Source organism: Copadichromis virginalis, linkage group LG23 (assembly GCF_057382275.1).
Source record: "Copadichromis virginalis isolate Kocher_CV1m ecotype Utaka linkage group LG23, C_Virginalis_male_GT1.1, whole genome shotgun sequence".
Taxonomy (NCBI): domain Eukaryota; kingdom Metazoa; phylum Chordata; class Actinopteri; order Cichliformes; family Cichlidae; genus Copadichromis; species Copadichromis virginalis.
Genome location: NC_140639.1, coordinates 1,186,205 through 1,204,175, shown reverse-complemented (window position 1 = coordinate 1,204,175; position 17,971 = coordinate 1,186,205). Strand labels below are relative to the sequence as shown.

Here is a 17,971-nt window from a genome sequence, read left to right as displayed (position 1 = left end):
TAGCATCCGTAGCATGTGTGGATGAAACAGGAGATTTCAGAGTCCCTTGATACTGGAGTAAGGAGTGAGGAGGATAGCAGGATGCTTTTATCTGTTCATCTCTCTGAGCTTTAATTGGACGAAACTGCTTCCAAATGTTGTCAGCCAGACATATTCAGGATTTTTAATTTCTCTCCTGTCCAAACCAGTGCTCATGCTCTCATGTGTCTACTAAACGTACATGTATAACACACCGATGACATCACGCTCTGACACACGTGTTGAACTCTCGGCTGAATGCTTGAGGCTATTTTTTTGTTTCCAAATTCGAGTTTACGTGCATGACAAACACACACACACACACACACACACACACACACACACACACACACACACACACACACACACACACACACACGAGAGCTTTATTCTCCGGTACTCTTTCCAGCTAAGCTGTGATTGCTGCTCCAGTCTTTGCTTGGCTAAACGCTGCAGCTCGTGCAGATGTTGTGTTTTCCATCATGTACACAGACAAGCAGACGCATCCTTGTGTGTTAATGTGTGTCAGAGACCGTCAACAGTGGGGCATTGCTTGAGAAAGAATGTGCATGCATATATATTTAATTTAGCAGAGACGAATACGCTGATGAACTTGGCCGCTGCGTTTGGTTATGCAGTGTTGTTCGATGACTTGAGCGTGAGAGAGTCCATTTATTTTTGATGCAGGGACAAAATGAAACACAGGAGGCTGGAAGACCCAGACTTTTATTTTTTTATTTGGATTTTCTTCCTTTTGTTTCTTTTTTAATGTCAATTTAAACAGTTTGGTTTTAACGGATAAAGCAATCGGAATTTGTTTGCTTCTCTTATCTGTCTTTCAACTCGCTGTGTGTGTGTGTGTGTGTGTGTGTGTGTGTATGAAGCTATTCTTCTATGTCACAGTTGTTCAGAAACCAGTATTTTTTGATAAAGAGCAGTGTTACCAGTTAGACCTTTATCATTGATTGCACTGGATTTATTGACAAAAAATGTAAATTATAAATTACCAGCAGTTTTATTCTTTTTCTGTTTTATTCACTTTTAATCTGGAATTAAATGTGCGTTTTCTGTTGTGCACAGAGGCGTTTGCATGCATTGTGTTGCTTTAGAGCTAACCATGAGAAAAATGCATCACATACAGTCGGCCATGTGACACCAGGTCACATGAAGATGAAAGCTCAAAGAGCAGATGAGGGAGGCAAGCAGGAAGCAGACGAGAGTGAAAGACAAACAGAGCTAAAGTAGACAAAGAGAACGAAGACAGATGGGTGAGAGTTGCAAACTGCTGCGTGCTCAGTTTGACCTACTTTCTGCTCTTTTTTTTGCCTCTCCTACTTTTTGGTCCATTCTCTGTCATCCCCTTTCATATGGCACAAGGAACGAATAAGGGCAACAAGACTGGAGAATGACAGCCACCACTTCTCGAATCCTCCAATCTTTCATCTCGTTTTGTCCTTCAGAGCTGAGCGGGCAGCTCTCTTTCTCTGTCACAGCCTTGGCGAGCCAACCATGCAGTTAGCCTTTCATTTCATTGTTAGTCAATCTAACAATCTGCTTCTTTTTCTCTCGTACTTTTCTTTTAACGAAGGCTATATTAAGTTTGGCGCCACTGCAGAGAACTTAATAGGCTTTCTCCCACAAGAGAAGCAATCATTAGGCTGTATGTGACTGAGGGGATGAACGTCGTGTTGCTGAAATGGTTTCAGCTTGAGCTCACCGAGTCTGATTTGTGAAGTGCAGTTAACAAGATTATGCCATTTACACTGGCAGGCAGCAGTGCAGCACGAGTGGTCAGTGCTTTTCTCGTGCAATTATTTTTGCCGTTGTTACCATGTGTGTGTAGTTCTGAATGTCTAGAAAAATACAAGCATGTCCAAAAACAAAGCCCAGGGGTGTGTGCGGCGAACTACTTACACTGGTGTCCTCAGTAAAGTTTGATGATAAACTGATCAAACCGGAGCTCTGCAACCTGTGAGCTCAGTTTGTCACAGCTGCACGAATCAGTCTGACGTCTGCGATGCTCGTGTTCATTTCAAACACAACATTAGTGTCGGTCATTAGCAGCAATGTGTTTTTGCACAGCCAAAATAAAAGGCATTGTCCCCACGATAGATTACAGAAGTGTTCAAAGGCCCTTTCATTTCTTCTGTGGCAGTTATTTAGCTGGTTGAGTCATAGCTGTGGCGGAAATTATAAGCTCCACTGTTTAGCCTGCTGTCAGCTCCTCGTTAAAGAGCTGAAACGTGCTTCAGTTTGTCCGTTGAATGTGGTTCTAATAGAGGCTCTAAATACGCAGAAGTTGTTCTTATCAGATTGCCAAATTCCTGCTGAGTGAAACCACTTTTACAGCCTAATGTGAGCAAATTTAATAAGCTAATGTTTGAAACCTTGAAATCTGAACTAACCTGTTTTAGTGGAACCAAGCCTCCTGTTGTTTATCGAAAGTCTTGGACTCCTAAACTTGTCTCCTCTTGTTTTTAAACCAGTGCTCGATACGTTTAAAGAAACGAAACTGCAGGCATGTGTTTGAAAGGCGAGTCATCTCTCCAAAATGTTGCACCAACATGTAGTAAACAAAGAGAGGCAGGAAGACTTGCAGGAAATATACTTCCTGCATTTAGAAATGTCTCATTAATGTACTGTGTGGTTTCATTTAATCCTGCACCAGATGTGCTGCAGGAAATGAATCACTGCTTTATCATTAATCAATGAAGTATTAGGTCAGCCACCAATTAACAAAGGATTGATCTCACTGTTAAACTGCAGACTACAGGACGGGGCCATGTTTCACCCAGGTGAACAACCAGATGTGTCAGGGCCAGCTCAGTGGAATCGTCTGCACCAAAACTCTGTGCTGCGCTACCATTGGCCGAGCGTGGGGCCACCCCTGCGAGCAGTGTCCTGCCCAGCCCCACCCCTGCAGACGAGGCTTCATACCCAACATCCGCACTGGAGCCTGCCAAGGTCAGACCTCGCTCTCTCTCTTCTTGTCTACACACCTGGCAGAACGTCTTCACCGCTTCATGTTAACAGAGATGAAAAAGGACACACATAATAACACACGCACGCACACAGACGCACACACAGCACGATAAACATCCAAACCATCACTTTATCCATCATCGTCTCAGCTGTACAACATCCTCAGACTAGTGATAACAGCACAGAGCGTGTTTACATGTACACAGGAGTCCGGATACGAGCTTGTATTTTCCCGTTAAGGTCTTAATTTAGCTGAAGCTGTCGGTGCGGTGCCGGAGCGGTGACGCCGCACGCGTGACGGGGCCACGAACGGTAAAGGACAGGAGTCGACCGACACGTAGTTTGGTTGTTTTGAACTATTTGCTGCAAATGTGTGACATGCTGAGGAAATAAAGCCTCAGCCTGTTAGTTTATTAGTTTCACAGTCCTAATGGGAAAAACTTTGAGGAAAGTTCAAACACTGTTATGTTTTTTCCAGCGATTTGTCCTGATAGTGAACCAGATTTGGTGCATCCACAACCTAATAAGCTACGAAAACAGAAAGTTTCATTTCATTAGAATATTTGAAGGATCTTTAACCACTTAGAGGCAGCTCCATAATGTAAAAGGAGGATCTTTTAAACATTGTGGGATGGCTCAACAACACATGAAGGCTTGTTTTCTAGTGAGGTACTAAATGCATGTAGTGAGAACAAAATGAATGAAATGAAAGGAGGCTTTTATTTTGGCTAATGCACGAGCTGTATACAAGGAGGGATGCACAAAAGGGAACACAACCAAACAACCTGACAAAGAGGGGACGGGTTACACAGCGACACACACGAGGGAGCAGAATACACGTGAAAGCCATCAACACAAGGTGCCGGCAGTTACAAACACCGAGGAACAACAGCAAACTCAGCTTCAAACAGGAAGTAGACCAGAAGTGAATACCAAACACAGAGACGAGATTCATGCTAAACATCATAGAAAGACAGGAAAACACTGGGAAAGCTGGAATAACAAACAGAATCAAAACACAGACAGAAACAAAATCAGAGGCATTCCGAACTAAAAGTCCAATCCACCAATTCCAGGTTAGGATCCGCTCACGGTCACAGCGAGGCAAAGAGCAAAGAATCACATTCAGCCGACTTGAAGTGGGCGGGCACTGAGATACATTTTTCTGAACTCAGGCAACCTCAAGTAATCTCTGCACAGAGGATGGAGGCTTAAGGGAACGGGAATGTCTTCAGCTTTCAGTAACAGCAAACTGCTTCCACCGAGAACTGCACCCTCACAAAGCATCCACACGGATCCCTTTGCCATTACTGCTCTTTAACACATGCAGTGTGGACATAACACAGTGATAAAATCAGGCGAGCAGAGCGACAGTAACATGAACTGAGAGTCCCCCTCTTTGATCGACACCCCCCCAGATAAAACCGGACTCCCTCTGCGTGCATATCTTATAACCTGAGGCCTTCTCCATGTTTGCCTCATGTGGAGGTCATGTCCACTGCAGAATGATCACAGTCAGGCCCTTTGTTGCTTCATCCTGGTGGGACAGTGTAGACTTTAATTTAAATAATATAATTTAGTGCTAAACTCAGCTAAAGCCAGAGCCTTAAACCTAATAACTGACAGGATGCATGCAGATGCTTGTTGTTTAGCTACAGCTTTATTTCTTTACAGCTTCAAGCCGGCTGTGTGCAGATGCATGCAGTTTTTGCTAGTTTCGCCTCTGTCAGGTGACATAGTGCATCGCTTGTAGAGCAGAGCAAGGCCCAGAAAGTCCAGACACACAAGTGTCAGAGTGCTGGTAGATGCTTACGGTAAGTATTCAGCTTATCACCTCAAACACAGCTGGGATGAATGCTGCGTGTAGCAGTAATTATTTACAGTATAGGCCGAGTGTGTCTGATGAGATGGTAATTCCACAGTTCACTCATCTATATGTATAATTGTCTTATTTATGGGGTAACTGGCAAATGTAAAGGATGTGGAACCAGTATGATTTCCATTGAGCTCCTCAGCTTCCTTTCTTTTGTTGCCAGGTTGCTCATGTGTCACTAACTCCTCTCCAGGAGTCTGTGTCTGTGCTTCCATCTCTCTCAGAATATCTGTTTCTGTCTTTTTCTTGTCTTTAACTCACTCACACACTAAAGATACCTAATGCCCAGAGAGCCAGGAGCAGCGTCTCTCTGGCAGCAGCACAAAGCACACATGACTCTGAATCCAAATGTAAGGACTGAGCTCCAGGCTCCGCGTCAGGACGTTGGCCAGTAGTTGCTTTCTTTCCCAGCCCGTGCCACGGAGAGCTCATGATTGAACAAACTGTTTCCCATTAAAGCAGCATTGTATGCAGATTTATTCATGTTGCTCGGTGTTTTTGAGGGATTAGCCACTCACGGTGCTCTGACTCTACTTAGTGGTCGGCCCCAGACAACATCAGAGGTATTCCCATTTGTATTTTTTTATGTTGAAAGGAGTACGCCCACTGACATATTCCCAATACTGGTAAAAGTGACTCACATTGAATGCTGGGAAAAATGTACATTTAAAAAGCCATTTCCTGTTCAGGCAAGAGCTGAAGCGGGTCTTTCTGGATGTGGTCTCAGACTCTGCAGCCGGTGCCAAGTCACTGCCTGTTTTAACTCATTCTCTTAGCAAAAAGAAAAACCAGAGGAGAGTTACAGCGAGAGAGTATTTGCCAGACACAAAAAGATCCTGTCATTAACTGACACCATGAACGCTGCATCTTGTTGAAGTTAGTCTGTGCAGGTTTCATCTTTATAAGACGCTGTGCCTCCCAAACTTTGGGGATCCAGTAATTCCTACAACCTTTGTTCTCATGTGCGTTTGCTTGTCATTCATTTCAGTGTCTTTGCTTCCTTTTTGTAGATGTGGACGAGTGCCAGGCAGTGCCAGGGCTGTGCTCTGGGGGCAACTGCATCAATACCGTCGGCTCCTATGAATGTAAATGCCCTGCTGGCCACCGTCAGAGCGAAAGCACCCACAAATGTGAAGGTAAGCCTTCTAAGTAAGAGCTAGGAATATTTTAGAACGACTATATGAAAAAATCTGCATAAATAAAGTGAGCAGCGAGTAAGTCAGATAAGTTCCCATCTATCTTTCTTAAGCGTTCTTGAGCAAGGCATTGTTTTCCTCCTGAGTTCATGGTGCTAATCTGCATCTAGTGGCTACAGATAATTAACCAAACGCATTAAATGGACACAATCGTGTCAAAAACAAAAAACCTCTAAAAGTAAATGAGATTTTGTTGATTTAACAGGGAGGCAGTCGAGACTGTGTACTTTACGATAACTCCGGGTTTGCTGGGATTGGCTCGACAAATCTCCACAGGCGCTTTAAAAGCGGAGACGTATCCAAAGTTAAAGTAGTCCTGACATGTGCGCATAAATACACACAAACACACTGAAGCACGTGCACGCACACAAGCGGGATCACGTTACAGCGTGTCGATTGGGTGGAATTTAAACGATGCCCAGGTTAAACAGTCGGACAGTTAGCGAGGCAGGGGTTGTGTCTGTTGGACCGAAGCCGATGTGTTCGTAGTCGTCTGAGAGGATTACAGAAACTGTTTGAGCCAGATGACATTTACTCTGCTGAACAAGACCGCGGGTGCACAGCGTGTGAATCATTGTCCTGCTTCATGAGCAGGAGTAACAGCAGCAGCAGATACCAGACGAACACAACTGTTTATATTTGCTGGGAACTTTGGTTCCCACCTTCAGATTCATGAGAGGCAGTTACCGTCACGCACAAAAAGTAATTCATGTCTCCGTGAATGGAGCAGGAAATGAGGCGGATGAGTTCACTGAATCTACCAGAGTCACAGACGTGATTTTAGCGAAGCCTCGAGGGCCGGTGTCCTGCAGGTATTAGATCTCACCCTGGGTCTACACACCTGATTCAAATGATTAGTTCATTCCCAGGCCTCTGGAGAACTTCAGGACATGTTGAGGAGGTCATTTCAATCAGCTGTGTTGGATCAAGGACACATCAAAAACCTGCAGGACGCCGGCCCTCGAGGCCTGGAGTTGGACACCCCTGTTCTAAGGTTTATGAAGGTGGACACAAACCCCCCATAATCTTAGATTTAGCAGCTCTTTGTAAGCTTTTTGTCACCAAGTGTTGGCAATTATCACATCTCCGCATGGCCTGTTAGACTGGGGTTTGGCCCATGGGGAATATGTGGTGCAGCAGTGCAGCCTGGGTAAAATAATCACAAAACTGAAAATGTGTCTAATGAACTCCAGTAGTTGTGACTTGTGACCTATAAGCAGATGATCATCTTAAATTTGAATTAACATCTAGTACCCGTGATTTAGCCTAATACTGACCATGAACACCACAGCTTGCTCTGCACCCGTCCCAACAGGATGCATCACTGCAACCTTTCACCTCCTTTTAGGGTTTATTCGACGGTTGTAGGGTTGGGTAACCCTAACCCCACGTATTTCATCTTTATTTATCTTATTCTTATTTCCTTTTGTTGCTCCCTGTCTGTCCACAAGCTTCTGTACCTCTAGCTTGTGGACGTGTTGTGGGCCCAGCTGCACAGAAACACTGTGTATGTTTTGTGATATTTGTTGAGCTGTTTGAAAACTGTGAAACTACCTGCTGGTTTGAAATACGCGCTCATCCTCTGTACTTCTGGCTGGAGCCTTGAACCAGATGCTAAAGTTTCACAACCACAACTTTATTGACATCTGCAGCATGAACGCAGCGATGAGAAGAGAGAAGAGGAGCCGCGTGTGAACTGTGGGATGACTTTATTTCTTTAGTGCTGGTCAAAGCACCACAAGAGTTCCCACCAAATATTTCCCATTGTAAAATTGCTCTTGGGCAATCAGATCATAGAAAGCATAGATGACCACCAAGACACAATGTAATCTGATTACTCAAACCACTCGTTGATGTGGCCTGGGAGACATTTGAGCACATATTTATTGTGAAAGCAGCCTGCTGCCTGTCTGGCAACAGCCTGCCTGAGACTTTGGGATCCTTTGGGACTGAAGCAGTAACAGAATATGAGTAGGTATGATCATAATAATAGCAGGTGACAGCAATGAAATTGGTTTTATCCTCAGAAAACAGCTGAAATAAGGTGTGTCGTGTGAAACATGTTCGGCAAACGACTTCTTTTGGTCTTATTATTCAATTATTTTGAAATTTGGTTGAAAAACGAGCCCTCGTGCTGTTTTGTTGATTTCATTATTTATATTGCCATTTGTTTGTTTGACTCGTGCAGAGTGAAGGAGTAAGAGTTTAGTGTTTGCAAATCTTGTAAAAAACAAAAGGACAATTGTGGCGTGTACGTCACAGATTCGCAGGAAACCCGTGTTTAGTGAAATCTCCCGCACAATCTGACCAGATCCTGTGGGAGCGTTTTATTGAACAAGCGGCCACAATGAGAGCTTTCATTGTTAGAGGAGTCGTGTTTTGGAGCGGTTGAGATGTCGTGGGTGTCTGATCACACAGTACCTGAACCCACCGGGACACCTGTTGTTTTCTGAGCTCGGTCTGCTTAACAGCCTCTGCTTTTTACCCTCCTTACCCTGTTTCTGCCTCGCCTTTCATTTTTCTTCCATAAATACAGTGGAAAGGCTTTGGCTCAAAACCAGCTGTTAGTGCTGAACAAAGAAACACTTAACAGCATCTGGGAGACCTAATCACTGCACACAGACCTCACTGTTGCCCTCAGATTCACATGCATTTACTCCGGTTTTCACATATAAAAGTCGCAATTAGATTAAAAAATGAATATTGCACTCTAGCTTATCTACATGTATGTGGGAGTTTTTCCCGTGTACACACAGTCGTGCACACGCAGCAGACTCGATGGCTGTTCGCAGACATTTATTCAGGTGACACACGTTTCCTTTCACACACACAGGCAGTCCCTCAAGCGCTGGAGTAACGTCTGGCTTGCTGTTGCTGACGTAAGGTTTATTTGCCTGGGCTTTTACAGCCTCACCTCGGCCTTCAGCAGGGGGAGGACAGCCTGTAGCTGCACACTGAGATGCAGGCACATAGAGACAAAGGACGCGTGGATTTAAGTTACACACTCTTCACTCCTGCAAAGACAAACACTTACACCACGCTTTTCACTTTTCTAGCTGATCGCATTCAGCACACTCGCTTGTGTGTTACTGCACGAGCTGCACCGATGCTGTAATTATACAGTAATTACATATATGGATAAATAAGCGTAACACACCATAAAACTTTGGGTTCCCTCATCATGGAGCAACAAGGACCTCTCTCACAGGATAATACAACTTGAGCTCGACGCTGTCGTACCTCGATGCTCTCAGACCAGCATAAGTCTGAGTCCCGCCGTGCTGCGTTTGGCTTTTATCCTGTTCTGAATTTAGCCTCAAGTCGAGTCGTAATTTCTAGACTGAAAGCAACTGTGGTTACTACATTTACCCCGTACTGTTTATTTCTTTTTTTCATTGCACAACAGGACTCATTTTAACGGAAACATTAACTGTGCATGAATTTATTCTCTTTGCTTATTTCATACACTTACTGGCAGCCACGCTGGAGGCTCGGCTGGCAGTGCAGGCTGTCCACCAACAGGGCTTCATTTTCAGCTTTTTCTGCTTAACCACGGCCAAGACACCAAATGTAAGAGCGAGGGAGACGTGCATGAAAAGGTTCTGTGTTAGTCTGCACATGTCCCGTTCCCAGCCTGTGATTGTTGTTCTTAGTTTCTTCTGTTTGTTTGATATTTTGTAATCTGATTGGTTGTTTTGATGTTACCTTGATGCATTGGTCAGCCGGATGTGCTTTCCTTCTCCGAGCCGTGTGGTTTACTGCGTGATTGTTCCTGCTATTTACACGTTTGGCTGATGAGCTCGAGTTTTAGCCAGAACAGAACAAACCAGAAGTGAAGTAATTCCACTTTGTCAGGCTGCAGATCCATTTGGTTTGGGAGAAACTCTTGCTCCAGTGTAATAAACTTTTACTGCAGCGTGCTACTGCATCCTAACAAAGAACTGAACATTTGAACATCAGCAGATGTGCTCCACGATCAGATGAACGGAGGTATTTATGATGTAACGGCCTCTTTCAGACATCGACGAATGCGGCACCGTTCCCGGTGTGTGCGACGGAGGAGAATGCACCAACACCGCCGGTAGCTACGTCTGCACCTGCCCACGAGGCTACATCTCCAGCACAGATGGCTCCAGATGTGTGGGTGAGTCACACATAAACAGTTTCGACGTTTCTTTCTCTTACAGTTGTGCACTTCCTCGCCCCCTGGCTCGCTAAGAGCTCCACATCTGGCTGGTAACCTCCCTCCCTCCCTCCTTCGCCACTTCCTGTGAGTGGAGTTCTGGTGAATCAAGCGGCAGACCTGTGGTCGCCATGTGCGGGAAAACAAACTTACACACATTATTTGTCCTTGACAGCATTAATCTGCTCTAATGTTAGAGCAGATTAATGCTCTAACATTGTGACTCATTCACACACAGTGACTCACACACAGTCCGTAACAAACTGACATGTCGAGTCAGACTCTGGAGTATTAACGGAGACCGTATGGACGAGGATTAGCAAACATGCAAAGGGACAGTTGATATTTTATTCTTATAAGACTTATGAGCCTCGTAATATGATTTACTTGTGAAAGTGGCCTCTGTACGCAACGTCATTTTAGGAATCAGTGTGTGATGATGTGACAAAACTGCAAACAGGGGCACTTTCATGATTAAATAAAAAGTATGAGCGAGTACAAAGTTAATATATACACGTTTTCTGCTGCGTTCCCATATGGACTCCCCTACAATCCTCCCCCCATATGGAGCTTCAGCATTAATATGTCATTTTGCTCCAAAACGGACGACATCAGAGGGAAAAGCAGCCTCTTTGCTTCCATCGTGCTTTCTTAACATTCCTATATTTAAGTTATTTCCTAGTTTCACATATGTCATCCATCATCCGTGGAAGGTATTTGGCTCGCTGACTTTGTTTTGGAAAAAGTGGAGCTTTGTGTGAAAATGTCAAGAAGAGCCTCGCGCAGATGTGCAGATGTGTGCATCCGTACGGCGCGTACACAGAGCGCGGGAGATGTCACAGGTAGAGAGCTCGCAGTCATGTAGGGGATTGTTGAGCATCGAGCACGCGGTGAAAGAAACAAAGAGCGAAGAGATTCAGACAAAAGCTGTGACCTCTAAAGTCAGGCCTGAGAAGTGAAATGTACGTACGACTTCAAACCTTGCTAATCGATACGTGTGCTGACGACCTCCATCTCTCAAAGAGAAATGTGGTTTCTTTAGATCGATTGGTCAGCGTCGTACACGTGTCTGTGGTATGTTTGTATTACACTGACTCAGTGCTCCGGTCACCGAATTCAGTCCTTCTCCATCTGTTTGTCTTTACACGAGGCCATTTTTCTCCCTTTATCACTTTCAGCCCCGTTATTCTCCTTTCCCCTAAAGACCTTATTCTCTCACTTTATTCCCGTCTCTCTCACACCGTCCTTCTTCTGCCTGAAGCATGGCTCGCACCACAGCTCGTTCCCTCAGCTAGCAGCTCAGTGATTTACTCTGGAGCTCATTTTATCTGTAAGTGGAACAGTTCTCTTATTCTGTCTCCTTTTTAAAAAAACCCAAACTGGAGTACTCTCACACTCCCATCCTCCTCCATTTTCCCCATTACATCCCTCTGACATCCACATCCTGAGCCTTACTTCTGTGGTTGCGGTTTGATGTTGGTCTTGCTCCTGTACATCCTTGGAAAGGCTCGATTGAGAGGAAACCAAGAGGAGATCAGTAAACTTATCCCAACCAATCAAAAAGCCCACAAAACTGGGCTTAAAAACAAAACACAATCTGAGCTTGTTTCCTCAACATGTGACTGCTGGGCTCTCAGCTCCATACATGATCTCTTTGGTTTTTGTGGTTAGAGTAAATTCACAGGAGTGAATCATTTTTACAGAGCATACTGTTTGTTTGCTCTCGTGTTTTAGAAGCAGCATGTTTGTTCTCGTCTCTGTTGGATGCGCTGTGCTGTGATGAAGTGGACCGCTGGGACCTGTTGGGGCCGCTGACAGTAATCAGAGCCTAATGCTCCGTCACACAGTGAAAGTTTGGAAGAGAAAAAGAAAAGAAGACCTGTCCAGTCAGTCAGTCTGTAAAAACACCTCACCAAATGAAAGCATATGCTCGTGCACTGGAGCAACACTAGTGAGCAAACCAACATCTGGATCCAATCGAAGTCATCACCATCCTCATCAGCACCTCCCTCCCCGCTCCCTTTCTCCTCCACCGTGCCTAAAGCTGCGTCGTACCGTCTGGATCTTATAGTTTGTGGAGTTGGTTGCGTGCACTGTATACTTGCATGTGTGGAAAAGCATATGTTTGTGAATATGTATGGAAGGTATACCTCAGTGCTGCCTGCAAACATGAGCCTGCGTGCTGCACTGTATATGTGTCTCGCAGCACAGCACCGCATGTTCTTTCTAATTGGCAAGAACTGCGCCACATGGAACTGATTAATTCCAGACTGCTGGCTCATTAGTGAGTTAATCGACTTGCACTCCTCCCTCAGCCCCTGACCCCCACCCTGCTCCCTAGTTTTTCCTTTTCTTAAACATCTCCTTCACGTTTGTCTTGCAGTTTATAAAAAGATAAAAATGCCACTTTGCCTTGATTTTTTCTGTCTTTTGGTTTTTGCTTCCCCCTCAGTCACCTCCTTACATACGCTCATTGAAGCCCCGCCCCACATCCTGCCCCATTGACCCCGACCTGGCCGACTGTAACAAATAAGACCTCTCTTTTGGAGGCCCTTCAGATGCCTGCTGTTAGTTGAAAGCCCAGGCAACCTTTCCCACTGCTAACCTATAAAGAAACTTCCTCCCAGGCACCACACAGAGGGCAGCACAGCCTTCTGACCTAAACTTGTGTTGATTTGAATGTTTTAAATCGTAACTCAGCAGCCTGCGACAAAGCTTTGTTTTGCTGTCCTGTTTGCATGAAGTCTTTAAGTTGTTGCTGTATTTTCAGCAACCTGATATTCTTCTCTTTCTTCAGATCAGCGTGCGGGAACCTGTTTCTCTGCTCTGGCAAACGGTCGCTGTGCTGCAGATCTGACTGGTCAGTACACCAAGATGCAGTGCTGCTGTGAGACGGGACGATGCTGGGCTTTAGGGCAGATCCCTGAGATGTGCCCCGTCAGAGGCTCTGGTGAGTATATGTTTAGCTCATTTGTATTCATATAGCACCGACACAACAAGGTCACCTCGAGGTGCTTCGTGTTGTGAGGAAAAGGTTTTACAATAATGGAGCGAAAACTCCACAATCAAATGACCCGCTACAAACAAGCACTTGTCAAGGGTGGGAAGGAAAACCTCCCTTTAAACAGGAAGAGACCCTGGCCCAGGGAGGTCTTCCTTCTCTCAGATGGCCCCGCCCCTTCCTGAGCCTGGTCCTGCCAGAGGTTTCTTCCTCCCCACTGTCGCCAAAGCGCTTGCTCATATGATTGTTGGGTTTTTCTCTGTATGTATTATTGTAGGCTCTACTTTACAATAGAAAGTGCCTTGAGGCGACTGTTGATGTGATTTGGTGCTGTGTAAATAAAGTTGAATTGAAACAGAATCGCTGTGACTGGTTGGGTGTGAGGGGACAGGACAACAGACACGCTGTGGAAGCGATCCAGACAATAATAATAACTACTGATTAAATGCAGAGAGCTGCGTAAACACAAAGGTGACTGATAAAGAAACACCCAGTGCATCATGGGAATCCCCCAGCAGCTGCCTGTTGCAGCATGACTGCTCCAGCTCTGACTGTAAGCTTTAAAAAAGCCTCATCATAAAGGTAGAGAGGGCGTCCTTCTCCCAAACCCAAACTGGGAGCTGTGGTCTGGAAGCTGGAGGCTCTGCCTCCCGTCTGTACTTCAGCTACACCATGTTGGCAACGCTTCTTAGAGAGTTTTTAGGAGAAGCTGATAATAAAAAATACATGTTGGCTCATTCTGTGAGATACATATGAGATTAAAATAAGGAAAAACCCTCCAGCACCTTCAGCACAGTCAAACTAAACGACGCTGTAAGCGTGAGGCTGAGTTTGTGTTGCAGCTCTGACATAAAGGTAAGGGCATCATCCACTGATGAGCATGATGTCATGAACAAAGAGCAAACAAAGAAGCATGGAAAGGACTTATGTGGACATAATTACCCATCATCCCCCTGCTCAAGCTGCGTGAGACCATGTGACCCAGACTCTGTTGCAGAGTGCTCGCTCTCTTCCCCCGTTAAACTTCGGCTCGTGTGCTTTGATTTATCGGGACTTCCCAAACTAAGAGGTTAACATTCGTCCATGTTACCTGCTAAAAAGCACGTGTGCATACATAGCTGCATGTCTATTATGTGCATGTCGTTTTCATCATATTACTCAGTCAGGTTCTACTCGATGGCCTCACTGCAGCTGAAGGAAGCGGATATTTCAGGTGGATCCACGCTGCAGCTTTAAGCGGTCGAGGCCTCTCAGTCCACATCGCTGTAATAATCCACGTAAATGGTTTTTCTTGGCTCTCTGAATCAAACAGTTGTTGGGATCTTCTGATCTGTGCTCTGCTTTCTCTGGCAGATGAGTTCAGGCGTCTGTGTATTGTGGGCGTTCCTCAAGTACACGGTTTCTCTCAACACCACAATGGACACTACCCCTATGGATTCAAGTTCCCCAATGGCAACGGTAACGGAGGGATCGGCAACGGAGGAGGAACGTTTGGGAACAACGGAGGAGGAACGTTTGGGAACAACGGAGGAGGAACGTTTGGGAACAACGGGGGAACCGTCCAGCACATAAGTCTGTCCCTCTGTGCATCTGAATGATTCTTTTAAAGGAGATTTAGATGACAGACTTTGTGTCTGTGCTGTCTGCTTCACGGGCCCGTTTTGTCTCCTCAGGCACCGTTACTGTGAATGAAACGGTGGACGTGTGCAAACACTTTACCAACCTGTGTCTGAACGGACGGTGCATCCCAACGCCGACAAGCTACCGCTGCGAGTGCAACATGGGCTACAAACAGGATGTTCGTGGGGAGTGCATTGGTAAGAAACACGCTGCATGTTGTGGAGGGTACATGCAGCGCCGCAGTTAACTGCATGCACTGCACTGCCATCTTCTGCCAGTCTAAGGAACTTGATTCAAACGTGGGTCTGAAATGTGAAGCGTGGTGTTCGTGTTTATTCTGACCTTTTATGTGCTCTTATTTTCCCGCTCCAGACGTGGATGAATGTGTGAGTAATCCATGTGTCAATGGAGACTGTGTCAACACAGATGGATCATACCACTGCAAGTGCCACGAGGGGTATCAGGGAACCCCCACAAAACAGGCCTGCATTGGTATGTCTGTGAAAACAAAGTCACATCATAAAATCTGTGTTTTCCTTTCAAGTTTTTTACTTTCAGAGAGCATTTAAGGAGCCGTCTTTCTTCTTTTTAAGATATCGATGAGTGTATTGTGAATGGAGTGATGTGTCGCAATGGCCGCTGCGTCAACACTGAAGGAAGCTTTCAGTGCATCTGTAATGCTGGCTTTGAGCTCACCCCTGATGGAAAGAACTGCATTGGTAAGGAGCAAATCCAGAGACGGCTGAAGCTCACATAAGCCGGCAGCTCTATGAACGTTTCCTCTCGGTCCGCTCTAGATCACGACGAATGTGCCACCACCAACATGTGTCTGAACGGCATGTGCATCAACGAGGACGGCAGCTTTAAGTGCATCTGCAAGCCTGGCTTTGCACTTGCACCCAGCGGGCGCTACTGCACCGGTATGTCGATTTATTAAGTACAAACGCAGACTAACAGTCAGCCGAAGACGTTCTGCTTCAAAACGGCGATGACAGATTTGGTGTTGTTTGAAATTCTGCAGATTCTCCGTTGACCTTTTGAAGTTTTGCTTCAGTAGTCAGAGTATTTGAGGCTTCCCCCAAAATGCTTTTATGCAGAGCCCAGAAAAAGAAAGATTGATGAATTTCCGAATCTCTGTCGAGAGATTTTGCCTTCAACATTCAAGAGGAGCCGCCATTCCCATGACGATCGTACCATAGTACAGAGCGCTCGCACGGCCAAAACACACACGGCTAAACCAGATCATCTAAACTCTGAGTGACCTTGTTCTGTCTTCATGTACCTGCAGACTCTGCAAACATCAAACTAAACCAACACTATCCTTTTTTCATCGCTGCATACAGCAGGCTACTTTGAATAAAACGAAATAGAACAAAATAACTCTGCATGCACGAAAAGAACATTTGAAGCAGCTGTGAGAGAGTAATGCAAACAATAAATCATTCTGGAGGAAACCGGTTGTAATTCTGGTTGTTATAGTCTTGTATGACAAACCGAGCGTGACCCGATGTGATGCATTGGCACCGTCTCTCTGTCAGATATCGATGAGTGTCAGACACCTGGCATTTGCATGAACGGCCGCTGCATCAACTCCGAGGGCTCCTTCCGCTGCGAGTGCCCACCGGGCCTGGCTGTCGATGTGGATGGTCGAGTGTGTGTGGACACACACATGCGGACCACCTGCTACGGCGCTATCAAGATGGGCACGTGCTCGCGCCCGTTCCCAGGTGCAGTGACCAAGTCGGAGTGCTGCTGTGCCAATCCGGAACATGGCTTTGGGGAGCCTTGCCAACCTTGCCCTGCCAGAAACTCAGGTACCCTCTTTGGTTCATCTTACACTTGATTAGCAGTTATGGTCTGAAAATGATAACGAAGCCGAACATTCAGCTCGCACAAATCTAATTTTCATCACATCCTTTCTGCCCAGCTGAGTTCCAGGCCGTGTGCAGCAGTGGCATTGGCATCACAGCTGATGGCAGGGGTGAGCAGGAAGTTTGAAAGTAACCACAGTGTCGTTAAAAAATCTTCAGCATCATCTGAATAAAATATGATGTTTCCCAGATATCAACGAGTGCGCCTTGGACCCGGACATCTGCCAGAACGGCATTTGCGAGAACCTCAGGGGAAGCTACCGTTGCATCTGCAACGCTGGCTACGAGTCTGACACCAGTGGCAAGAACTGTGTCGGTGAGTCGGTCTGAAGTGGTTCGTAACTGTGCTTTTCAAAGTTAGCTGTGCTTTCGGTGCGAGCCACGTGGAGTAGCAGCGTATAGAAACTCATTTTTGACCACAACGTTTCTACTTTTGCAGTTTCAGCTGTTAGATACATGAAAATGTCAAAAAAGAAATAAGTGAACAGCTTAAATCACTGCACAAACATGAATGTGTTGGACTCATATAAGCTGTTGTTCAGTTCTGTACGATACTGACAGGCCTACAGAGCTAGAGCAGCTAACGTTAGCTCAGCTGGTACATGTCAGAGGGTAAACATTACAGGTTCTGATGGTTTGCATGTTTGTTTCTTTGCATTACTCCTGTTTGGACGCAGTGACCAAACAGCACTCTGTTTCCTCTTTCTGGCAGACATCAACGAGTGTCTGGTGAACCGTCTGCTCTGTGACAACGGCCAGTGCAGAAACACTCCTGGCTCCTACACATGCTTCTGTCCTAAAGGGTTTGTTTTCAAGCCGGAGTCAGAGACCTGTGAAGGTGAGCGCACACACACACACACGATAACAATGTGTGTGTGTCAAACAATGATGATGAACCAGCTCTGACCTCAGCTGTGTGCTCGCCTGTGTTCCAGACATCAATGAGTGTGAGTCCAGCCCGTGCATCAATGGCGCATGTCGTAACGTGGCTGGGTCTTTCCACTGCGAGTGCACCCACGGCAGCAAGCTGGACTCCACCAACACCATCTGCGTGGGTAAGATCCTGCTCCTCCTCAATGGTCAGTGCAAATTAAGGAAGCGCTGCGGGGTCCAAGACACAGCTTGTGTGAGACAATTACACCAATAATTTCTTTTCCTTCGAGTGATTTTAGTCCACGTCTGCTCTCCACTTTTGTAAACAAACGCTGAGGTTTTCAGGAGCGACCC

General features: G+C 45.8%; 1 protein-coding gene across 1 annotated transcript in view; it reads left to right on the top strand.

Annotated features, from left to right (window-relative positions):
• Positions 1-17,971, top strand: part of fbn3 (fibrillin 3) — a 63,496-nt gene that overhangs the window by 24,086 nt on the left and 21,439 nt on the right. The window contains exons 7-20 of the mRNA XM_085447830.1: positions 2,785-2,982; positions 5,884-6,009; positions 10,088-10,213; positions 13,050-13,202; positions 14,607-14,825; positions 14,927-15,070; positions 15,246-15,365; positions 15,467-15,592; positions 15,671-15,793; positions 16,412-16,687; positions 16,801-16,854; positions 16,935-17,060; positions 17,457-17,582; positions 17,680-17,799. Coding sequence (XP_085303956.1) covers positions 2,785-2,982; positions 5,884-6,009; positions 10,088-10,213; positions 13,050-13,202; positions 14,607-14,825; positions 14,927-15,070; positions 15,246-15,365; positions 15,467-15,592; positions 15,671-15,793; positions 16,412-16,687; positions 16,801-16,854; positions 16,935-17,060; positions 17,457-17,582; positions 17,680-17,799 — 2,037 coding nt within the window. The remainder of the gene's footprint in view (positions 1-2,784; positions 2,983-5,883; positions 6,010-10,087; positions 10,214-13,049; positions 13,203-14,606; positions 14,826-14,926; positions 15,071-15,245; positions 15,366-15,466; positions 15,593-15,670; positions 15,794-16,411; positions 16,688-16,800; positions 16,855-16,934; positions 17,061-17,456; positions 17,583-17,679; positions 17,800-17,971) is intronic.